General features: G+C 45.9%; 1 protein-coding gene across 4 annotated transcripts in view; it reads left to right on the forward strand.

Annotated features, from left to right (window-relative positions):
• Positions 1–25,527, forward strand: part of ACSF3 (acyl-CoA synthetase family member 3) — a 105,056-nt gene that overhangs the window by 44,783 nt on the left and 34,746 nt on the right. For 3 of the 4 annotated variants that reach the window (XM_044986937.1, XM_044986936.1, XR_006573398.1), the window contains one exon: positions 11,043–11,169. The exons of the other annotated variant lie outside the window; for it this stretch is intronic. In XM_044986937.1, coding sequence (XP_044842872.1) covers positions 11,043–11,169 — 127 coding nt within the window. The remainder of the gene's footprint in view (positions 1–11,042; positions 11,170–25,527) is intronic. 4 annotated transcript variants of the gene reach the window in all.

The raw sequence follows: 25,527 nt of genomic DNA on the forward strand, positions 1-25,527 counted from the left end.
TTTGTCCAGGCACTGGACTCTAAAAGGCCACCCGTCCTTTCCAGCATGCCCAGGATGCCTTGGGCTGCGCGCATTCGAGAGGGAAAACGCCCTCTGAGATTGCTGATTTCTTTAAGGGGCCTCAGTTTACAAAGCCGTAAACCGTATTTCTAAATGAATGTTAAAAATGAAATTGGCTGTTTATACTTTAAGACAGAGGGGAGTTGCCACCCCATCGGGGAGCAGATAGTGTCAGGCCATGTATTTTACTATCCTGAAAGCTGGCTAGGTTGTTCTCCCTTCTAGCTGCCCTGGGACACATTTTTGACACATGTGCAGTGCTTTTCTTTTATTAAACATGGCACTTACTGCGAATGAAGGAAGTGTATTTTTCCTTCTCTCGGGAGGTCTGTGTTACGGATAGAAGGTGGGGCCAAACTTTTCCGTGTGGGGATGAGTTATAGTTTGGAGGGGACAGCCATTTTCTGTATGTTTCAGCAGAGGGCACCAGTCTGTTCCTTGAAGCATGGGGTGGAAGTGGGGAGCAGTCTTCTCCTGTGGAGATGGACACATCATGCTGTGGCTTGAAAGCAGAAGCCTCTTCCTCTGAGGGAGTGATTTTGTGAGTGAGTGGAAAGAAGAGAAGCCTCTTTCTGGGGAAGGTGGTCATGTGATGATGGCAGCTTGCAGGGCTCGTTTAAAATGAAAAGGAGACTATACATGATCTCCATGAGAGAGGATCCTGCATTCATCTGCTCAGCTGCAATTGGGTAGAGTTGCAAAGCTCCCAGTAGCAGCTCTATTAAGATGCAGTAGTTCTGGAAGCTTGCAAGCACCTGTGTGGATAGTGCTCTTTGAGGTAATGTTCGTAACTGAAATACCTTCCCAGCCTGACACTTGCATGGTATTTCTGATTACGAAAGCCAGTGGGAGCTGCAAACCCCATCACTGTTGGGAAATCTTTAGGCATTTTTAAAGAATATTGTTTGCTGGGCCTTATTTGTGATACGTTGCATATGGCTTTTGCGTTAGGCCAGACGTCCCCTCTGCTATTGGGGTGCAACAGACAGCCTGCTAGTCAACTAGTCCCCGGCTCACTGGTTGGTAGAGCAAGGGAACGAAGTGTGGTTATGGGACGGGAGTTGGAAGTCAGGACAGAAGGAGGAAATGTGTAAGAAACTCCACTTACTGTAGTTGTCCTTTATTCTGTTAAGGAGGCTTGACCTGTAGAACATGGGCCTTGGCTCCGATTATTCACTGTATCCCTGAACTTCCCCTGCTAGCACAATCCGCATTGTGCAGTGTGAGGAAATCCCAGAGCGCATTGGTCCTTGCTGGTGTTATTGGGGTTACGCTCTAGGCCACGGAGCTTTTAATGCAGCTCTCCAATGATTCCCAGCCATTTTTCAAGCCCTGCAGGAGTCCCCTTGTACTAGAACATAAAAATTTCATGTCTGAGAGAGAACTTGTTTTTCATCGTTGCTGGTGACTGCTCTCTAGACACAGACTTTAAGAACAGGATTTTCAGCGTAGATACAGAATTTCTTGCACAACTTCTGTAACTGGCATTTTGCAATGATATTGATGGCCAATGTGACACCGGCTTTTATTTGAGACATCATGTGGTACTCTATGGTGCAGCGGCGTGTACATGCCAGACCCAAGAGAGCCCTGTAACCCCTCTGCACCCCCTTTCCAGTTGACAGTAAGAGGTTCTTGGGTCACAGACTGATCCTTGCTGGAGTTAGGGGGTAACGCTCCAGGCCACTGAGGGTTTCATGCAACTCTCAAACAATTCTCATCCCTTGTGATCTGAGACCCATTCAGAAAAATCAGACTGCGGATTTGCTTGTTTAAAGTTTCTCTTGTCCGTGTTGTGAGTGAATTTAGTGCGAGTGAAAGGGAGGGGCTGCTAGCACTGGCTTGAGCCAGGCATGTTGTGGGTAGGCAGACAGTGCAAGAGGAAGTAACTTGAAGTGCCTGCATTTAACTTACTGTGAGCAAGGCAGGAGAAGGTGAGTCCTTGGGATGGATTTGAGCGAGGACCAGGTGGTGACTTGTTGAATTGGGGACATTCTGGTTGGTAGACAAGGAAAAAATCCTCAAGGATGGGGAAGGGAGCTGAGCGGGCATTGAGACTGGGGTCACTGGCAGAATGGGATTGGGAAGTGGGTGGAACATGGCCTGAGTTGTGTTTTCTTGAAGATGGGCTGGGATGAGACTTGTCAAACTCACGCTTGTGACATAGCTCAGATTGCAAAGGTCAGTTTACACGTTGACCTGCAGCATATCCTGTCTGTCCTCCTCAACTTCACAGTAAGGCTTCTGAAAAGCAGCAAAGAGTGGCAGGATGTTAATTGATTCTCTGCCTGGTTCTCAGAGAGACTGGCTGCCTGCCCCCAGCGCGGAATCAAAACAGGCATTGCAAGTGCACCTCAGAAATCTCTCTCTAATGAACGGCGCATGGGAAGTGGGAAGATGTGCTGACATCTCGCCTCATTTATTATTTTCTGAAGACTGCGAACAAGAAAGACAGCACTATGGAGCATGGAGCTGTTGGCATTTCTGGAATAATATTACACTTCTCATTTATGATATTAATGTAGATCAAGAAGTTTTTTGTCCATAACATAATTGCAAAGATGATTGACTTTTCTCAGTCTTGGTTGTTTGCTGTGGTTCTTGCGAGATCATCTGGCATGAATCAGTGCAGTAACTTTTAAAGATCAGCATCACTGGAAAACATTTTGTGTTTCAAACATAGTAGCAGTTGCTGTAAGCGCAGGGTTTGTTTTTAAGTGAAAACGCTGCGAGTCAGTCTTGCTTTTGCCCCTTTGCTTTTAAATTTATAACCTTCCAAAATGAAAAGTAAATTGATTGTGTTATTCCCAGTTCTTTTATGAAGAGTTAACATGGCAAAAACAGATGTGAAATGTGGCCTTGTAGATTAGTCTGGGTTTGGGGTTTTTTTGCTCTATGTTCTCTCCCTACGGAGCAGAAAACTGCCTTCCTCCAGCAAGAAGAAAATTGCCTCTTGCTTGCCTTCTGCAGGATGCTGCAGGACTCAGTGCTCACAGAAAAGATAATGATTGCACAAAAACATGGAACTTAATGGGGAATGTTTAATTATGAATGTATCTGTGTGAAATCTGATTGCCTAGGAGACTGGTAATATGCTAGCAAACCTTTTACCACTAGGACATCAGCTGAAATCTGGCCCAGGTAGATAGTGATTAAAAGGTACTGTCTGATAGCTGGTTTCTGCAAATGAGTTAATGGTCTCAGACCACTTTGTAAAGGACAGGAGCCTGCATCCCAAAACCACAGCCACAGTTGGCACCCTCGGCGAGAGGCTGGTGATGGAATGAGCCATGCACTCCGTCCTCCCTTTCTACAGATGGCACTTTCAGGCAGAGTTCACCGCTCCAGCATGCCCCTTTCACAGGGGGAGGTTGGCTTTCCACTCCTTTGGCCCTCCAGTAGATGCTGGGAATGAAGACCCATCAAGCTGGCTATCTGTGTGAAGGGAAATGGGAGGCTAATACCTCCTTGGTCTGGACTTACATTGGGCTGTCTGTATAGCTAGGCTGGGGAGGGGTTAGTAGGTGGTGGCTAGGCATTACAGTAAGGGTTTCATGTATTAGTAGCATGCTGGTCTGCAGTCACTCTTGACTTTGGGAATCTTCAGATTAGTTAATGCCCTTTTGAGGAGTTGGAGAATGTCTCCAGGGGGCAGAATGCACGGAAGCTCTTCGGAAAGGATCGAGGTGAGGAGCAACATGGTAAACGAGGCTTAGCATAGGCTCTGCCTGCTTTCCCGCCCAGCTCGAGAGCTTGATGGTGGATGTGGCAAGAGGAGGTGGGTAACAGGGAGAAAGTCATTGAAATAAAATGTTGAGCTCTAAAACTAGGCCTTGTGGGCAAACATTGCTCTGCAGGTGTAGAAATCGAGCTGAGCGTGCAGAAGCGGCCACTGAAATAGAAGCAGCCGTTGGCTAGTGAGCTCCCAGTACTAAAGACTTCTTACAGCTCCTCTGGGTGGTATTATGGGCCAAATGCAGCTCTTTTCTGCAGTGGCATATGGTTAATTAGTGTTCTGTGTGATACAGTGCATAGAGACAGCTCTGTGGCCAGTATTGTACAGCCATACCATGTACAGTAGGTACAAAGGGTCTGAGCTACAGTTCTCGCTCTGTTACAAATAGTTTTTTTTCCCCATGGTCTAATGTTTTTAAAAAAATAAGAAGTTGTGAGAGCGTTAGTAAAATAACTATAGCACGTGTGCTAATTTTTGTCTCCCTATTAGACACTTAAAAAAAGGCAGGATTGCTTAATGATTTCTTGGTTCAAAATAACTTACTTACAAATGTAATGTGAGGAAACACCCCAAGCCTGGCTAGCCAGCACAGTACAGTAATGATTGTGGAAGTGGGACTATGTTGTTAAGAATCATTTTTTTCATATTTAAATTATCTTGCTGCTTTTTTTCATGTTGTGTCAGTGATCGTGGAGGGCACAGCTGGTGCATTTATGACATATGTCCCACTAGAAAACATCGGCATTATCACTGTCTTCGGTTACTGTGTGCTGAGATGATGTTGCCTTCTGTGCACAATGCCTGAGTTTGAATCTCAGCAGGTCCTAATTAGCATAGGCAGATTCTCCTGTAATGCAGGTTTCTCTTCAAGGTCACTATTTGGTAGCACTCTGTGTTGCATGACACTCATCGTACTGTAATTATAGAGGAACTTGTCTATAATTACTTCTTATCTAGTGAAAGACTCAATTTCCAGTGAAAGAAAAGGAAAGTCCAGAACTGATTCAGTGCAGTGCACTGTAGAGCTGGTAATGCTGCTTACAGTGATTTTTTTCTGTGGGTGGGGAAGTCTCTCATCTATGTAAGATGTTCCCACTGTGCTCTGTTATTAATGAGAAGCATCAGCTTGAACACTGGTCCCATCCTGCTTTCAATAAATTCCATGTCCATAAGTGAAACATGTTTATATTGTGTTTGAGGCCTGAATATTTTGAGATCAGTGAGCTAGGCCAGGAAGCAAGGAGGAAGTAGGATGTAGACCATCTCAATTACAAAGGACTGTATTGCTACAAGGAAGTTTCGAGGGACCTGCAGCTACAGCCCAGACCACACTTACACAGAGCTCGTCTCACAAACGTACACAGCACCCGATGTGCAACTGAATCCGGGAAGTGCTGAGCTGGACGTGCAGGGTGATGGATGAGGAAACCAGGGGGTTGGTGCTGAGAGGTAGAGTCTGGGGCGAGGGATGGTATGTATGGAGGGGCATGGAGAGGAGGGTAGGAAACCATGGTGACAAAGTGGGAGGAGGAGATGGGGGTGCACATGGAGTTGTGCTCAGTGGTTTTGGTTTGAGGGCTGCAGCAGAGGCAGGAGGAGGGGGTGCACTGTAGGGTGTGAAGGCACTGGGCACATAGAGAAGAAGCAGGTGATGTGGAAAAGAGGCAGGGGAGAAAAGACAGGAGACGGGGGACACCAAAAAGGACAGGGGAGGCAGATTCTTTATCCATGTGAAATGCCTAAAATGTGGTAGATGTGAAGTGCTTCAAGCTTTTTTCTACTTCCAAAGCTTTCTTCTCATCCCTCCCATCCCCCTCCACTGCTCACCCCTCCTCCTGCCCCCACCCCCCAGGTGTAACACACCCATACCTATCGTCTATGGACATCATAAAGGCTTCCAGAGGGGATTGCTGCTTTCACGGGCCTCACAAGATCTCTTGGAGCTGGCCTTTCCCCGTGAGAAGATTTTACGAGGCCTATCAAACAAGACTGCCCCGCCTGCAGCCTATGGACTGTGGGCCATATGCATCCAGCGCTTGTTTGGGAAAAGGGTGCCTGTAGCCCCTTGGTGAGGAGTGGCTGGCGGGCGTTAGCGGGACTCCACTGAAACACACATTCAGCTTTTGCGCTTTGTGTGAAAAGCCTGTCTTTGGTACTGTGCAATGCCCCTTTGCTCCATAGTGCAAGGCTACCTCTAATGAAAGGTCTAACTCCATTAACGTCCATTAGAAACTCCTCTCCGGTGGTTCCCTACAGAGAAGGGCAGCGTGCATCAAGTGGGAACTCCCACCTATTTACAAACCACTGTTGCTTCTGGCTAACGAAGAGGTAAAATGGAAGTATTGAAAATACGCATTTTATAATCACCCAGATTTATTCCTTCAGAGGATTTATTACAACCTTTTATTTTTATGTGTGGAAAATGTAATCTTATCTAGTGCGTCGGCAGGTCCAGTTCAATTTGCTGAATCCGGTTTACAGTGGAAAGCTATCAAACACCAGCCTTCAAGGGCACGCTGTCTGAATGTTAAAGTTGCTAGAATACAAAGCAGTTGAAACGCGCATTAAAATATGGCACTTGGAGAATAGGATATCTATGCAATTAGCAATCGGATGCTTTCAGCAGCTGCGTGTAACTTAGATCCAGTGTATCAACAAAGGATACCTTTGAGATTTAACAGAGTGAGGAGCTAGCTGTATGATGCTGCGGTGAAAGCCCAGAATTTGAAACATGTAGCAGTGTGTTCGGCTTGGTGTGTACCTATGATTTGGGCCTGTGGCGAAGGTGAACAGTTGTAACAGATAAGTGCCTTGAACCCTGAATTTTAATTTATGCTGTTTTCCAGCACCATTAGCTGCTGGCACTCAAGTGGTTTGCATCCTCTTTGGACACTGGGGAGCAGTGCCAGTGACATTCTGAGTTCAGCAAGCAAAATCCTATTAAGATAACGTCACGGCCTTTCTGTTTTACTGTTTGCAAGCCAGCCATAACATCATTAAATTACACAACAGGGAGGTACCTGCTGCCAAGGAGCTCTGCTCTAGATAAGATGTGGGTTGAGCCTCTGCCAAAATTTCAGTTGATATGACAAGAAATTTGGAGCCTGTTCAAGGTTTGATTCATGCAAGAAGGAGCAGTGTGCAGGTAAATACTACGCTGGATTGTTCACTCATGCAGCTAAAGATATACGCCCTCCCTTCCTTTTGGGACGTGGCAGGTGTTCTGCAAAGACCTTTTATAAGGACAGGTAAAAATGCCCAGGCACATTCCTGCACTGCAATGCAGCACAGCTTATTCTTTGTAGCGTGCTGGACGGGTTGTGCCTAAAGAGGATGATGTTGCATGATTTACATCAGTCTTTGTTTCAGCATCTAAGAAAAGAAAACATCAAATCAAGTAGGAGCAGCAGAAGAACCAAATGCAGCTACTAGGGAGTTTGAAAGTCATTCTCAGTGTCTCCTGTATCCACCTTTCTGGAACTGAGGGGTAACCTTTCAGCTGAAGGACTTGACTTCAGGGGCTCAGACCATTAATTAAATGCATGTATGTGGGGATAATATATATTCTGTCTTTTAGATTTTTAGCTGAGATGTAGCTTCAAGTGCTTAGATCCTGTTGAAATTCAGACTGGTTTTATTGGAGCATGTGTGTTGAGAAATGTTTATTTTTAAAGCCAAAGTGACGCTACTTTGGCATCATTTGTAAGAAGCTGTGTTATCCAGTGGTCAGAGCCTGGGACTCTACTCTGGGCTGAGTCACTGAATCACTTTGAACAACTTGCTTTGTTGTCTGATGCCACAGCTATACCAGCAGGAAAATGGAGTGAAGAGAGACCTCCTTGTAAAACAACCCATGGCATCTAAGCTGGGATTTCCTAGGGAAATGAGTTACCAAACATGGTTAAGGAAAGGTCTTTCTGGCGTTTGGCAGCAGAGAACCTTTGTTACCATTTGACAGTTTTGTGGAGATGCTAAGCCTGACTCGCTACACGTTTCAGACTTTATTTCACTTCTTTGGGCACAATGCCCAGAAAGCCCCAACACTGTTGGAGCCACAGCCACGGAATCACCATAAGGCAGGGCCCTGGGTGTATCAGAGCAGCCCCACCGGTGAGAACTGACTTCAGTGTCTTGTCTGTGTTGCAAGAGCTACAGGACCTAAGTGATTTGAAAAACTTCCTTTATGGATATTCATGATGAGGGTCCTCAGGAGTAGATTGTATATGAGCAGAGCCCACAGCAACCTCTGTCACTGGATTTTTTGTCTCTTATGCATCTGCATCCTCACAGTTATACAGCCATGTACATTTTAGGGACAGATGAGTTACCATTCTGGCTCAGACTAGTCCAGTCTTGTCTGGCGAACTTCCTGTGATTCCTCAGATTCATGGTGTCGTCATGTTACATTCGTCGCTTCAGTATAGAACTTGCTTATGCAGGTTTGCAGAATGCTGAGGTGTCTGTCTAGCCGTGCATCCTAGAGAAGCTGAAAGGACACCTGCCGCTCTTTAGAATATATCGGTTTTCATTTTCTCATGTCCCTTTTCAAAAAAATGAAAGGTTGCACTGACAGCTCTGCCAAGTGAAGTCTTCTAATTATCCACACACCAGGCAGCAGTGCCAGCTTCCCCCATGCTACCGTCCCTCATCCAATAATGTGCTTCATACCTAACCTGGCGGGACCCCAATGGAGTGTGGCGGGGTACAGTTTCCATTCCTGACCTCTCTAAAGAAATTGGATACAGAGCACTGCCAGTGGTGATAGAGTATCAGAGGGTAACCGAGTTAGTCTGGATCTGTAAAAAGCAACAAAGAGTCCTGCGGCACCTTATAGACTAACAGACGTATTGGAGCATGAGCTTTCGTGGGTGAATAGCCACTTCGTCAGACGCATGGTGGTGATAGAGATGCTTGTGCTGTGGACACTAAAATGAAACCCATCAGCTCATTCACCAAGCAGCTGTCGGGTGGTAATGCCTTTTTGTCTCTGGTAGTCCAGGCTAAGGTTGAGTAAGTGACCTAGAGACTGAAGACCCCCTGGCCGTTTACCAGAAAAGCTTAGGTTTTGGTCTTGCTTTATTTTCTCCCAGCGCACAGGTCTGTCAGCAGCTCTGACCCGACGTATTACACTGTGTGTTTTGCAGGGTGCTCCCAGTGTATATTTCTCTGGATCTGGTGTTACCTTAACTATCCCAGGGTTACCGTCTTTTGGAGGATGCGGCCAAGCATCCCGTGACAGGTCGAAAGAGAAGCTTCTCCTGCCTTCCCCAGGAGGGCAGGAGTTCGCTTTTTTCCCATGCCAGGCGACAGGTTGCTGGAAGTGCCAAGTGGCACAGCTGGCATCTGGTGTCTTCTGCAGCTGTCATTTCAAAGGCTGAGCCGTCCACCAACCCACAAAATTATCCCGGCTAATCTGGCTGCTGTCACTGCTAGACACACAGACTGGTCGGCAACAGCTCTCTAATGGCCAGCTCTTCTCTCGTCATCTTTATTTCACTCCATCAAAGGCTCCGCACTAGACAGGAACTGCCTTGCCAACTCAGGAAGGTTGGGTGTGAGTCTCAGCAGTGCACACCCATGGTGATCTTGGACATGGTGACATTGGAAAGGGTGGCTCGAGAGCAATGCATGACACCTGCCCTTGCAGGAACTGTGACACGAGCAGCAAGAGCCTTTTCTTATTGCCAGGGAACCTCCCTCTCCCCCCCCCCCACATTCATACTCAATAAACAGCCTTCTCCGCGTACACTGATGGGGAGACGTTGTCATGCTCACATTCGACGGGCTCCTCAGATGATGTCACAGAGAAACCATTCACGCTGCTGCACTGCTACTGCTACTGGTTCCCCAGCAAGGAAGGCCAGGCCGGGCATTTCAGATGCACCATTAGATAAAAGGAAATCTATGAACACCGATCACAAGAAGTTAGAAGACACGACTGATGTCATGGTGTAGGAGATGGCCCATGGTGCTAGGTGAGAGGCACCACAGGAAAAATGCTTGTCAAGCCAATGGAGCTTGCTCTCTGCTGGAGAATTGAGGACCAAGCTCAGCTGGCCCAGAGAGATACAGACAGTCTCCAACAGGGAAAGAATCCTACTACTGAAAGTGTGGTAAGCACTTTCCCCCTTGGGGGATGGTTCAGGAGAACAAATCTATCATCGATGGATATGAACCTCTCTTCCAGGAGAGAGGATTACCTTTAGATTTGGCATTTTGATTTACAAAGTCTGAGAACTGTGAATAACTTTTGCCACCTCCTGAAGTAAGTGTTCATCCCTCCTGTATTTATGTTTCCATGTAGCTCTGAATATCAGAGCAGAACAGGGTATCCATCTTCCAGTCACATCTCTGAACCTAGAAATCATCACAGTATGGAGCAGACAGTTAATCCATGTCAGACGTTGTTTGTTCGGGTTGGAGGATGGGAATGTGGGGCTAGTGGCGAGGAGTTAGGCTCGTAAATTCTTATCCCTTCTCAGACATTTGACATCTGTGTGATGCAGTCAGCTCAGCCATACTGCTGGGTGAAAAGCAGGGACCTGAGATTTCTGAGTAGCAAAAGTAAAACACCTAACAGGAATCACATTTTTAAATTCAGTTTATAGCATAATTAAACTGGCTGCTGCTGCATATTATTGAGGCAAATAATTTAACAAGAGTAAAAAAAAAGGGGGGGGGGGACCTTAACAGAATAATAATCGCTTTAAACTAGGTGGTCACAGTGGTCCCGTATGGCCCTTGAACCTATGAATCTAGGTATGGTAAAAAATGCAAAGGTTATCAGCCTGTCTGCATCAGAAAGTAAGGTCATCTCCATCAGGAAGTCATTTCCCTGCTGAGATGGTGTTTCACGATTGGCCAGATGCATTAAGGAGGTGTCTCCGTGATTTTGGAAGAAGCTCCCATTGGCTGCTGTCAGGGTTCGGGTACCAAACTAGCTAGATGAGGGCTTTCAGTATGGCAATTCATGTGTAAACTATGTATAAACATCAATCCTGGCTGAGCTAGGAGGTGCTTACGTAAGTTTAGAACTTTGTCCTCTCTCTACTTCTCAGTTAAAGCAAGAGATACAGCAGATGGACCGAGAACATCATGGCTCACAATCAAAGGGAGTGCCAAAGGCACTCCCTGTCTCTCTGAGCCTTGTTGCTTAGGAAGTTGTAGCTTAGAGATAGAAATCTGAGGTGGCTATCACTATTGACATATGAATATTTGTCACTGCTTCGTTCTTCATTTGCTCTAGGTGACCCCCGGCTTAGATGGCAAAGAAGGTGAGCTTTTCGTTAAGGGGCCTACAGTATTTCGAGAATACTGGAATAGACCTGAAGAAACAAAACAAGCTTTCACACCCGATGGCTGGTTCAAAACAGGTAATGTGCTGGTCCCACTGGGTGTGCATGAACAGCAGGAGGGGAGGGGAAGTCGGTTTGTTGGCACTGCTGGCTGGTTCATGGAGCAGTGCCAACATCGGTGTCAGTAGGGGGCACCCTGCAGATTTTTCCTCCCTCTCCCATCTGGCTGGAAGCAAGGCACAGCCACAGTGCCCAGCTGTAGGAAGAATGTAGGTGGGGAGTGGGCATATCACTCCATTTTGGGGGGTGTGGCTGAGTCCTTGGTTGTCTGTGTGTGGGTGGGCTCTCCCTGGTCGTGATAGTCTTCAAAAATAGAAGCTGGTCCAGATAGGCTCTTCAGTTTCACTGTTCCCGTACCAGTCAACACGCCCCATCCCTAAGCAACAGAGAGAGTTTGAGTCTGTTTGCTTGCACGCCTGAGAAGCTGATAAATATGTATACATCGATCGAACTGAAACAGGACCCCCCACTGTAGTACCTGCACACCTGAAAAACAGTAATTACTTTGCACTGTTCATAGGGGACTGAGATCCTACTTCCACTGAAAATGGCGGCAAAACTTCCATGGATTTCAGTGAGGTTGGGCCCTTCATAATGAGAACGTGCTTGGTTTACATAATCAGCAATGGCAAACCTGGCTGAGTATTTAAAACAATGGATTGTAGAATGAAGAACAAAGAAAATGCAAAAAATGCTGCAATAAGGACTGCAGGACATGGTTCAGGAGTTTTTCAATGAAACTTTTTAAATGCTGATTCATCAAAACTTCATGGGATAGGGTCAGTGTCAATAAATTTCTTGACTCAAAAAAAAAATTGAAATTGTGGAAACATTTTGGTTTGACGTTTTCAAAACAAATTCCAATTTTCCAGTTCACAACAAATTTTTATTTGGAAATTTAAGCTAATTATAGAAAAATAATTTGTTCTTAAACTGGTCAAAATCTAAACAAAACATTTTCATTGACCCAAAATGATTTTTTGTTTTTTGTTTTGGATTTTCAGCTCATGAAAATTGTTGAGATCTTGACTTTTTTTTTCCTGATTTGGGACCGGAAAAAATGTTGAAATCTCAAAAATGTTCATTGAACGGGAAAACTGTTTCGCATCCAGCTCTACTATTCATTTTGTTCTGGATACCATCTGAAGTTACAGTGTCTCTGATGGCACCAGTACAGTTTGGATGCAGGTCCCATTTCTGCCATGATAGTATATACTATTTCTGAGCAGGCATTTGAGAAAATAGAAACCCCTGCTCTAAAACAGTCTCCAATAGCAGCAATCTGATGAACAAAGCCATGTAATCTCTAGGTTCAGCCCAACCAGCACAAGTAGAATTTCAAACACTCAAAACATGAGGTTGAACATGAGGTTCAACAAGGACAAGTGCAGAGTCCTGCACTTAGGACGGAAGAATCCCATGCACTGCTACAGACTAGGGACCGAATGGCTAGGCAGCAGTTCTGCAGAAAAGGACCTAGGGGTTACAGTGGACAAGAAGCTGGATATGAGCCAACAGTGTGCCCTTGTTGCCAAGAAGGCTAACAGCATTTTGGGCTGTATAAGTAGGAGCATTGCCAGCAGATCGAGGGACGTGATCATTCCCCTCTATTCGGCATTGGTGAGGCCTCATCTGGAGTACTGTGTCCAATTTTGGGCCCCACACTACAAGAAGGATGTAGAAAAATTGGAAAGATTCCAGTGGAGGGCAACAAAAATTATTAGGGGGCTGGAGCACATGACTTATGAGGAGAGGCTGAGGGAACTGGGATTGTTTAGTCTGCAGAAGAGAAGAATGAGGTGGGATTTGATAGCTGCTTCAATTTCCTGAAAGGGGGTTCCAAAGAGGATGAATCTAGACTATTCTCAGTGGTACCAGATGACAGAACAAGGAGCAATGGTCTCAAGTTGCAGTGGGGGAGGTTTAGGTTGGACATTAGGAAAAACTTTTTCACTAGGAGGGTGGTGGAGCACTGGAATGGGTTACCTAGGGAGGTGGTGGAATCTCCTTCCTTAGAAGTTTTTAAGGTCAGGCTTGACAAAGCCCTGGCTGGGATGATTTAGTTGAGGATGATCCTGCTCTGAGCAGGGGGTTGGACTAGATACCTCCTGAGGTCCCTTCCAACCCTGATATTCTCTGATTCTATAAAAACACTCATGCCCACTCTCCGAGTCAGGCATTATTTGCCACAACTGTTGGTGAACAATGTGCAGTAACAAATTCAAGAAAATGAGAAGCTGCTGACAATTCCTGAGCAGAAAAGTGATTTTCCTAGAACAAACTCTGCACAGCAAATGTTCAGAATGTGCACAGGCAAAGCTCAGCACTCCTGCTCAGAGCACTCATGCCACAGAGCTACACTCTGAATTGCAGGTACAGTCAGAAAATAGCCTGGTCCCAGAGTGAGTCTCAGAGTGCAGTGACGCCACAGGACACCTTGTGAAGTTGTGTTTGACACGTTAAACTGGCCAGGTAGTATCTCTGCATTGCTCTGTTCCCATTATCTCTATTAGTGGCAATGTGCTGTTTGATTTATAGACTAAAGGCACACAGCATATTTGTCCTCTCTGTATCCAGCCCAACTGACCATTAATCTTGTGGGTGGAAAACAAGCTAGGGGTTTTTGGTTTGGGTTTAAATTTCCATCTGCCCAAACCCTAACACAACTAGAGTACTGCAAATCCGCAGATACCAGTTTTATATCCATGTACCGTTTTTGTGGATCGGATCCAGATACAAATTTTGTATCCACGCAGGGCTCTGAACATAACCAGGACTGGCTTTTTGATTTCCCCCCCCTTGCTGCATGTCAGTTGTGCCATCTCTGGGCTGCGTTTCTGGTGCCCTCTTTGTGGCCCGTTTGTTTATTTTGTGTTCCATAAGAAAAGCTTTACTTTTTAAAATTAATGATGGAGCTGCGACACCGCAAGTGTCACCACTGATCTTGGTATCATGCCAGCAGCGGGGTTTCATGACATGGTGTCAGCAGGCGCTGCAAAGTGCAGGGCAATCAGCTTTAGAAAAATTTTAGTCAACACTCCTGATGAATATTTCAAATGCAAAAGAATAGCATGCATTAATTATTGTAAAGAGATGTCTTTAGGAGAAAATGATTCTGAAATTCAGTTTAATTTCATTGTAATGCGCTGCAAACAGGAAGGGAGTATGTGTGTTTAATTGGCTCTCGGGGGTAAGGCCTGGAAGATGCCATGCCTTTGTCACAGGCCATTAGCGATACAGACTGCATAATGAGAGAGTACAATCAGCTCACAGCTGCCGGCTCCTACGGGGAGAGAATGATATTAAATAGAAATCAGTATAAATTAAACTTAACCCTTTCACTAGCCAAATTAAGCCTATCAGCCAGGAATACTGGGGGAAGAGAGAGCAGGAGCAGCAGTGGGTGAGGGACGGGTCGGAGGGTGCCTGGGAGATTTTCCTACTAGCAATCCATCAAGTCTGACTTCATCTTTGATATTTGTGTGGCAATGGTGGTGGTGGTGGTGGTGGGGATTTTGAGATTATTTTCTTCTTTCTGTTTTCCCCAACCCCACCTATCTTGCATTTTTTTCTTCTGACCTTTTTCCCCGTCCTTTGCAGATGTCACGCAGTCAGGCTTATTCCAGAGCTAGTATGGTTCAGATAACCAGAGGTACTATCGGCAGTGAAACCATAACCCCTCCTAAACCATCATGTTTGCTTATTGAAAATGAATATTTATTTTCTTTCTGAAAGACTGAGAGCTCCCAGTCCTGTAATGGGACTGTAAGCAGCCATTCAATAGAGCCAAGGCTTTTGTATGTTGTAGCTAGGTGGCTGTTACTGAGTGCGATTTTAAGAATGAAATGAATGTGTTAACTGGAGTTCATTAACTTTGCAGTAGAGGAGATACCGCTAGAATGCAAATGAGATAAAATATAGCTACAGTACAGTGATCCTTTATAGATAATGCACTAATATTTGTAAGTATGTATATGTGTGCATGTGGACACAGCTCCTAAATGAGGGAAGTGACTTTACTTCTGATTCTGCAAGTGCTGAACTGTTTTAACGTCCCTCTAGCACTGGTAAAAGGCCATTTTAGCATCAGCATGCCAAAACCTTAATCTGTGTCACGGGTACCACTACATGCAAATATCTAGCGTGGATGAGGGACCCAGCCTAGTGTGATCACAGGCTATTGACAAGGTTTTTCAAGCACTCTTCAAGGACATATGGAAGTGTGCGCTCAGCTGGAGTAGAAATGAGATGTGAGGCGAGTAAACTTGGAAACAGTGTGCAGTGCTATCACTAATAACTCCTGAGCTGTAATTTAGCATTCAGCTGATTGTTAATGACAATCCTAGAAACCAGCAGGTCTGCAAATGAAGAATAATTACTGCAAGGGAAAGCACGGCGTGTCACTCTTGCTACACCTTGTGACAGGTCTATCCAAACAAAGGCACATCTTTAACATGTCTCTGTCTACACAATGAGGATGAGAAGAAGGGAGAAACATGCAACTGTCCGTGGCTCTCATGACACTTAAGAGTGGTAGTAAACAATCAAATAAAATCTGTGATGATGATAGAACAAGGCAGAGAATGCAAATCCTGGGCTGAACTTCACACATGACAAGTGGCAACTGCAGAGTGTTCAGAGAAGTGTGTCGTGTTTGATACAGTTACCAGATAACAGGCTTTGTGCACTCAGCTCCCATGTATCACTATGCAAATTCGACCTTAAATCTCTCAAGATGGCCAGTCAGGTCTCATTGTTCTTGGAGAATCCAGCTGGAGATAGAGAACTCTTGTGATCTAGCCTTCTAACCAATCTTGATTCAAAAAGCATAATGTCCCATATCAAAGGAAGTCAGAACTAGCCCCCGTTCCCAATAGTTTCATTGTCAGGATGATATAGATGAAACTGAGATGTAGAATTTGCAGAAATACAAACTCACCTGTAGCCCTGTGCATTGTATAATCCACCAGAGGGCAAGAATGGGGAAACGAATTCGCCTGGTTGATGCACATTGGAAGCATTACTTTAGTTTCTAACGTCCCAAGAGTTGGGATGCCTGCATGCTTGCTCGAGTTCATCACCTCTGGGTTGTCTGCAGTACCAATGCTATTATCCTTCCCCAAAAAATCATCAATGCAGGGCAGCTGGCAACGATTTCATTCTTTTGTGCCCTCAAAGAAGTGTATACAGTCAATTCTCCACCCCACCATGTTCTTCTTTATGAAGGTGCCACCATAAAACATAGGCCCAGGAGAAGGAGCCTGTTGTTCACTGATATCTCTTGTTGTGATGATGAAGGCTCTCATAGAATGTGCTTTGCAGTGTCTTGCTATCAACCATCTCATTCCAGCTGGAAGGATAGACCCATTTAATGTATTCAAAATTAATCCTTCAGGTTGAGTCTGCAAAAACTCTGGATTATTTTATCTGAAAGTTCCTTCATCCCATAGGTTTCCGTGTCAAGATTGTTATTTGCCTGATAGCTATTGGTCCCAAACCACTCATAGTAATTTGGAATCAAGAGGACTTCACTATTGTAGTGTATCCCTACTAAAACCATAACTTCCTCCCGACTACTTCATTCTCCATCAGATCCTTCCAGCTGACACCATTGTTAGATGCACCACTCTCAGGCTGGATGATCCGCATTAGATAGGATTAGCGTTTTTAAGGCACAATCCCATTTACTAAACACTCTTGAAAGGTGTAACAGCTCAGGACTTGCAGAACTACCCATTGCCGGCATCTGTCCAGCGATCATATGTTTCACTTTCTGCAGCTACAGGGTCACTCTTCAGGCAGATCAGTGTCTTCAGCTCTTCTGGGTGCTCTCAATTCCCTTTGGTTGCCTTGCCCGATACTCTCCTCTTTGGCTGGTCAGTGCCTCTGTAAATGTGGCTGCCGTATGTTTCTCAGGAAGCACAGGAAGAAAAACTAAAAAGAAAGCAGGTTAACTGTTACTTGAGTGGCGTGTTTTCCCTTTTTACCAAAAACTCCTTTATGAAACTCCCTTCTTCCTCTCTGAAAGGAGAAGGCCTGGGTCACGAAATCACAGAAACGTCGGGCTGAAAGGGACCTCAAGAGGTTGTCTAGTCCAGCTCCCTGCACTGAGGAAGACCTTGGAGTCTGCGTTTCTCAAAAACATGCTGCAGGTTGAGGATGATCATTCCCTGTTTACAGAAGTGAAAACTGATGTTGCCGAGTGTGGCCACGAGCCCCCTAAAGCGTTGCCTTGTTCACGTGAGGCACAGCTCCCTCCAGTGCTCCTGATGAAAGCTACACCAAGAAGGGGAAAGGAGCCCAGTGCAACAGTAACGCACCTGCAGGCCCTTATCCTTCTCCAAACGAGACAAGCCCATAGATCCATCATACAAGAAACACATACCTACAGCCTTCTACAGAGGGTCTCATTTTAAGAGGCAGGACAGACATGTCTAAAGTAATCTGTGTTTTTTAAAAAAAAACCCTGCTGCTGGCAGTACTTCATGACATACATCGTCCCATGATCCTTTGAGAAGAGTCTGAAAAGTGTTGCCATGTAGGTTATTTACTGCTACTGTCTTTGCCTTCATTTCATTAGATTTGCACCAGGGCCATTGTCTGTCTCTCTCACTCACTCCGATGTGAATTTGATTATTTGTGTTGTGTTAATGCTATCGATAGAGCTGCCTACATCAAAGGCCTCCAGCCATTTCCAGAGACTGCTGAGTGTCCACCTACTGTTCTGTACCTGAGCAGTGCTGAGTCTTAGCAGTACGAGACAAATCCACAGGAAAGGTGTATCAGGTCCTTCCTCCCATCTCAGTGTGATACCTTCACAGTGAGCGAGCCCAGCTGGGCTGGGGAACGAGATTGAAACTCAGACCCAAATCCGCCTCCCCTGCACCACCACCGTGCAAGCCCTATGGATTGGAAAATATTGGTCTACAAATATTACCCTCGTCATTGCCAACATTCTGTTCTTCCGTTTCCCCCTCCCCGCTCCTTTATCCATCCACCCGAGCTCCCTCGCACCTGTACAGGTTAAATGCTGTTCACGGTGTTGTTGCCTAGTAAGTGATGATCGTCATCAAGGCAGCCAATATGTCGTCTTGAGTAGTCCTCATTGTGGGACAGAAGGAGTTGAGGGGCTGTATGGATTCCAAAAGCAGTATAGTGCCCAAAGTCTTGTCGGTCTGACCCATGCATCCTTTCTCCGCTGTGCCATGGAAGCCAAGGCTGCCTTGTCCTGAGGAATCTGGCAAAACAATGGCCTGAAATCGTGGGAGAGAGAAGGTCGTAGAGCTGCATTTTCCCCAAGGGAAGGCTGGCTTCCAGTCAGATTTGCCCATACATCCAGAAAATTAGAATCCGGTATATATGGGGAGATTTATTTTCAATTACAGGTTCAGACAGAGACATGAAATAGCACTGGGTTTGAAGGTAGTGCATAAATCCTGCTACAAATCCTTGTATCTCAGCTTCATATAATAAGATTTTATTGATTGCTATATTGGATCTGTCAGTATAAAACTCTCTTAATGCATGCATCAGGGCTGAGAAGATAGAAGGCTCATTGGTAGCAGAATCTGCTTCAAGAATCAGTGCACTTTGATTAATATGTTGTTAAGAAAGTAAGAGTTATTTAACTTGTTTGATGTGCATTTCAGAATGACTCATTTCTTTTAAGCTTCTTACTTTGAGCTTATTAAAAAAACAACAGCTCTTGTAGTTGTTTTTCATGTTACTGAATCTTGTTATATCATTCAGAGTTCTTGCAAGATCCCTTTACAATGGTCACGAAACCCCCAGGCCCCTATCAAACACTTTTCCTGTAGGCCAAAAGGTCTCTTTGAAACATCCCCCTAAAGTTCTTCCATTTAGGGCTTTAGAAGAGAGGGGACATTGGAGAACAGCTCTCCCTTTATTTCTGGGTAGGAAAATCCCCCCAGACATTCCACAGGGAAGTGGGGGGATCAGAGAAATGATGGAGAAACAGATTGAGAGTAAAACATAATCGGAGAAAGCAGGAAGGTACCCATCAAATCTGGCATGCTTCTGCCTTTTCAAACTAAGTGCAGCCCTGCTGAGTCTGGGCAATGAGCAGGCTGTTTGCACGTGTTCTCACTGAGCGTGCAATGCTTCCAGATTGGGCTTCTCCATCACCTCATAGGAACTGCGATAAATTGTAGGGATCTCAGCCCACTAGTGACAATTGTGTAAAGTGATAACACTCACAAGTCCCTCCGGAGAAACTCCAGGTTCTTTGCTGTTGCTACAAATCTCATCTTGAGCATAGGGGCCCAGTGATTTTCTGAAGCAGACTTTATGTACTACATCTCTCAAGCACCTTCTTGCACTTGCCTTTCTTGTACAAACTTGCTTAAGCACTGTTGTAAGTATACAGTAGGGACACAGGCCACTGAATCCCAGTCTGAGTTATTTTCTCTTGAACTGTGAGGTTCTTTTGTCTATGATTCAGACCAGCCAGTGGCTCAGTGTAGGAGCATTTAGGGAAACAATTCTTGGCACGACTAAATTACCAGTCAAGATGGCTGAGGTGGGTCACGTGTGAGAAGAGGGGACAAGCTGGGTCTCCCAGTGGCATTGGAACACCCCTTGAACACTTCTGAACGGCACAACAAAGCCAGTCAGAGGTTTGCTGTAATTTCCATGGTTTGATTGTTTTAACCCAGCCATCCCCACCCCAAATGTACCATGACAAATTGACACCCCGTCTACTGATGAATAAGGCAAAGCCTGCTGCTGCCGTCCAGCCCAGAGCTATCTAGTATCTGTGTGAATTATCTTGGACAACAGGGCAAACCTTTTATAGCCCCTTGTTTGTTTCAGCTGGGGTCAGTCCGAATAGGCTGCCATTCCCCTTTTGGACATGATCTGACTCCTCGTGTCACCAAGCACAAAATGGGATAGCAATAGGACACTGAGCAGCCCACAGTGTGTTTCCCTTGGCATCGACTTCCCCTGGCATTCTCCCTATCTCTAGAGATAAGCAGGTGTTTCCCAGTCAGTGAAATCATTTACGTTTGTGGGCGTAACACTGACACCTGAAACGGAAAACGTGTTCGCCTGATCAAAGGCATTTATAAATAGCACATGCATCTAATTAGCATCCTAATATGCAATTTTTCTGTTTGTTTGCAATGTCTCTCCTAGTCATAAATTCAGCTAATACAAATTCTATTTTTAAAAAATTATTGCTTAATTATAATTTGTTGCAGATGTTATGAGTGACTTACTGGTTTGGTGAGCCCCCAGTAGTCTTGGCTCCCTCTGAGGTTGGGATGGGGAGTTTCTTTTTCTGACTGTTGCACTATTAAAGCTCACAAGCCAGGCATGTTAACTGTGGGGCGCTGTGCCTACAGGTGTCTGACTGGAAAGAAAGCCCAGTTTGTGGCCTTTCCCTAAGCTGAGCTAAAATACAGTGAGAGTTAGCAATAGGGATGTGTGTTCATTTAGGATCATGTTAAGACAGCCAGACCCACTTTACTTGTGAGCCTCTCTTAATCTGAACCCAGGGCTGCAGAGGTGGAAAGCTAGTACAGTCACTCACCAAGAAAACTACCGCGCCCGAAGCACAGTTGTGTCTGATGGTTTTAAGCAGGACATCAGACTGAATCTTCCTGGTGTGCGGACAGAAGGCCCAGTGTCTCTTCAGAGAGCTCAGCGGAGTCCCACCTGGAATAATAGTGGCCTGTGCTTCCAGCTAGCCCTTATCATAGAGTTGTCGTCTAAGATAAAAAAGTATAAAGATGTCATGGTGGCTAACGTGCTAACTTTTCAGACCTTGTCATTATAAAGGAGACTGTGGTTCAGATAACTAGGAATTCCCAAAATTGTGCACTAGGTTAAGAGATTCCCTATGGCCTTGAACTGTTTTTTGGTTTCCTACCCGTATAGGTGCTGCTCCCAGGAGAGAATTCCCTTTTCTTTCTTACTGCTACGTGTTAGTTCCTCCTGGTTGGAAGGTTTGACCATGCCATTATGAAATCACATTTCAGGTTTTTCTGATGGCTGCTAAGTCTTAGGTGCACTGGAATGTAGCAAAACTGAATCTCTGTGTTTCCTTAACTGGATGTGTAAGTCACCTCTTTATGCAGTCAAGGGAGTTGCTCCAGATTTACATCGCTGTCAATGAGAGCAGGATTGGGCCAGTGTCGGTTACTGCTCTAAAAAGCTAGTCTCTAATTGCATCACATGCTCTGGATGGTGCAGATTTGATTTTACCAGAGCGCTGTGTATTTAGGACTCAATTTTCAGAAGTGCTGTGCAATCACAGCTCCAGCTGGAGTCGATGGGAGCAGCAGGTGCTTGGCACCTCTGAAAACCAGGCTCTTGGCTGTTAATTGTGGTTTCCTGGTTTCTTTCGCAGTTTGTGGTGTATCAGTCCAGCTCTCTCAGGCAAGGCATTGTTCACTCAGGTTTCAGGTGTTGGTAGCGACTTTTCCTTCCTTCCCAGGGCAGGAGTGTAGGGTCCCCTCCACAATTATACTTTACAGTCGACAAGTCGCGTCTTGTAGGCCAGGTGGAAGTGCCACTGGCAGGAATGACTAGTCAGCAGCAGGAGTTAAGGGGAGACGTGAACTCGAGTGGGAGAGCGAGTGGGCTGACATGGGGAGCTGGGCCTGACAATCACCTTTCTGCTCGTACTAAGTAGATGTTGCTGTTGGATTGTTGATCGGACCTTCTTTCTTGTGGGTACTTATTGCTGTTGTGCATATACAGCACCTCTGTGCCTACCCAGAAACAGGAGCCGCTCTCTCACAGGGGAGGGTCAGTGGCAAGTCATCTGACAAAAATACCTGAGTAACATTAGTGGGGCAAGAGGGATAAAATGCTGGTCCCCTTGAAATCAATGGCAGAGTTCCCATTATCTTCAGTGGGGCCATCGTAGTTTCTAGTGGGGCTGTATTCATGGTGAGGTACATCTCTACCCCGATATAACACAACCCTATTTACCGTGAATTCGGATATAACGCGGTAAAGCAGCGCTCCGGGGGGGCCAGGCTGTGCGCTCCGGGGGATCAAAGCAAGGTCGATATAACGCAGTTTCACCTATAACGCGGTAAGATTTTTTGGCTCCCGAGGACAGCGTTGTATCGGGGTAGAGGTGTAAATGGGAGACAGGGCTCACAGGGTCGTATCTTTGCTGTCATGCAGTGGCCACAGGTAGCAGGATTGGGGCAAACCGGAAGGGTGCAGCACTGAAGGGGAGTGTGTCTGCCGGGGGTTGGGAATGTGAGAGGGATTCACCGTACTGCAGCTCTACGAAGAGAAGGTGAGTGCAAGAGTGGGAAGCCGAATATTAAGCTGACGAGGGGATGTTGGGTGGCCCAAGTTTAAAGAGCCGTCCAATCACAAGCGGTGTTCGGTGTTTGCAGAGCTCAGTCTGGCAGCTCGCTGTTCCAAACGAGGGTCAGCCGTCTGTTCTCTGCCGCTTTTTAAAGCCAGGCGCAATGCCACAGGGGCTCAGCCTTTCAAACTTTCCTGCCCAGGTTTCGTGCTGAAGATTCAGCCTTGATAACCGCCCTGGCTGGGGTTATCCTACAGTTTTGTGAGAGTCTTTGTAAAGGCTTAGCGAGACCAATTCTTCTTCAGGTCTGCGAAATACAGGCAGAGTGTACGTTTCCCAAAGCTGAGGAACAGCTCTGGGTGAGCTCAAAAGCATCTCTCTCACCAACTGAAGCTGGTCCAATAAAGGATATTACCTCGCCCACCCTCTGTAATATCCTGGCACCAACATGGCTACAACAACACTGCAGTTGTAATAGCTACACTTTCTGGATGGCGGAGGCCGGCAGATTGTCTACCATAAGTGCCACCATTCCTGCTTGGCAAGATGTCTGCAAGAGGTTGCGCTGCTGCCTTTGGATTTGATGATGCTGCAGGTTCACATCCCAGCTGCCAGGGCAGATTCCTCCCCCTTGTTGGAATTCTTTGCACATCACCTCACAAGGGGAGCAGAACCTAAATCAGCACATCAGTGGGAAAGGTTACTGTGGCGTTTCTAGGAACCGCCAGTCTTCTGTAGATGGATGGCTGATGGTGATTATTTTCAAACACTAGAGCTCAGTTTTGCAGGAGATGCCCTGTTCAAGAGTAAATTGGTTTAAATCCTACCTTCCTTCTTCTTTTCTCTTTCAGTCTGTTTTTCTTCTGCTTCTTTTGTGTCTTCTTCTTCCTCCCTGTCTTCTTACTGTTGCTTGAGGCAGTCCAGCGGTGCCCACCCAGTCTGGTTGGCTTGCTGGACAGTTTTTCAGCACTTTGGTTTACATAAGCCAACCTACTTGTAAGTGGAGCACAAAAGCAGGGTCGTGGAATTGCACAAATTGATTACAGCTCATAGGACAAATAAGTGGATTACAGTGCCCTTACTTCTCTCCTTTCCCCCGGTATATGGAAGTAATGTCTTGTTTTTAACGGACATAATCCAGGACCAAATGCCTTTAAGTGGTTGCACTTTTGCGCTGTGTTTGTAGAGCAGGCTGATGATAATGCTTGAAAAGGAGCCAAATGCCTCTAACTTTTAAGAGGCTCCCTCTCGCAGGCCTTCCTACCCGCTCTGTAATCCTGCACAGATAACATCATAGGAAGTGATAGCTCCAGGCTCTTTACTTTCAACGGAGACGTCCCGTGGGTTTCAGCCAAGACAATTGGGAACATATTTACTCACAACTAATGGTATTATGCTCTAAGCAAAAATACAAGGGGCTCCTGTATATTTAAACAAACAGTTTGTGCTAGAAATCTTTCACCAGTTCCCCTGCATCAGCATTTGCCCACCACTGTCTCAATGGTTTATTTAATTATCTGTCTCACAAGAGACAAGGGCAGGCCACTGCCCTGGGAAGAAGAGGTATTGCTCTCTTTAGCTAGCGTGTAATTGATCCCGCCGCTGTTCTGCAAAGGGCAGGAGCAGAGCAAAGGTTTTTATTCTAATGTTTTTGTCATTCGTTATTATTTTTTAGCAATTCACATACGATAGCCAAGCTCTTCAAAGTGACACCAGCTGAGTGACAGACACGCTCTGCTAGTCTGCCACACCTTGGAGCGTTTACTTATTTATTACTCTTGGAGTTTGCTTTTTCATCTTGTCATCTGCAGGGATTTCTATAAATATTTAAATGCAAATTTTTACTTACCCAGCTTCTTTTCTGGCTTGTCCTTTGGGCAAACCCATCTGCAGTCATTCTGGCTGTGAGCAGCAGGGAGGCTCAGCCTACTTGTGTCATATCAGTCACCCATGAGTTCCTGTTAATGATGAGTGAACCTACAGAGGCTTGGCTGTTTGGTTCAGAGAAGCATCCAAAGGTTTGGCGGCTTATCTGTTCCATTCCATGATGGTGATATGGTGCCTTTCATAGCAATCTGGGCTTCCTTAGTCTGGACATTGGAAGTCTTCTATAGCCTGAAATTGCGTCATATCTCACTAGTGGATATCAGAAAGCTCCTAGGGAATGTGAGGAGACAAGGGTTACTGTGCCTTCAGTTAGTAAGGTGGCACCCACAGCATGCTAGGGACTGTCCAAGCATAGAGATAAACGCCATTCCTCCCCCACGGAGAGTCTGCAAAAACAAGAGAGGAAGTATGGGGGAGAAGGATAATACAGATATGCTGATGAAACCGACCGACATGATTCCTGAACTTGGGTATGCTGCTGTCACCCAGCTCTGTGTCTGCCTCTCCTGGGATCCTGGGGGAGCAGCTGAGTGTCTGTCCCAGCGTGTTAGCCACCGGAGCATGCTGAGCATGCTGAGGCTAGCTGAGCATCAGCCCAGATGAGAGTCAGGTAGCGTTGAAGGAGGGAAGCAGAAGGATGCGCCTGGTGTTATATCTTCCCTTTTGATTGAGGGTTTGTGCCTGGCATTCATTGTTGTATTGTGGTAGCACCTAGCGGCCCAATCGGGATCCAGGTCCTGATGTGCAGGGTGCCGTGGGAATGCCCAGAAAGGCACAGGGGCTTGCCCCAAAGAGCTTATACTTGAATTGTAAACAAGATACAACTTCCTAGCTAAGTGCAGATGAGAAAAAGCCACAGTGGCCTCTGCTTGTACCTGATGTTTATCTCCTGGTCCGGGCCAGGGGGTTGTCTCATTTTCTCTCAAATGAGGACCTCTCTCCCAGCAGCCACACCTTTACAAGGCAAGATTGCTGCAGTGTGCTCTGCAGATCCGTTCTGAGTCTGAAGCTGGGGCATGATCCCTCCTCGGGGTTTGCTGTGAGCACATGATACCTGCCCTGTGATTCCCATTGGCTGCCTGTTGGCTTCTGAGTGAAGTTTGAGAAGTTAAATGTCCTGGTACTTTTCCACCTGAGAATCTGCATCTCTTCTCATTCTATCCTGCCACTGGTGTGCTAGGTAGAGGGACTTGAGC

The sequence above is a fragment of the Mauremys mutica genome, chromosome 14 (assembly GCF_020497125.1).
Source record: "Mauremys mutica isolate MM-2020 ecotype Southern chromosome 14, ASM2049712v1, whole genome shotgun sequence".
In the NCBI taxonomy this organism is placed as follows: domain Eukaryota; kingdom Metazoa; phylum Chordata; order Testudines; family Geoemydidae; genus Mauremys; species Mauremys mutica.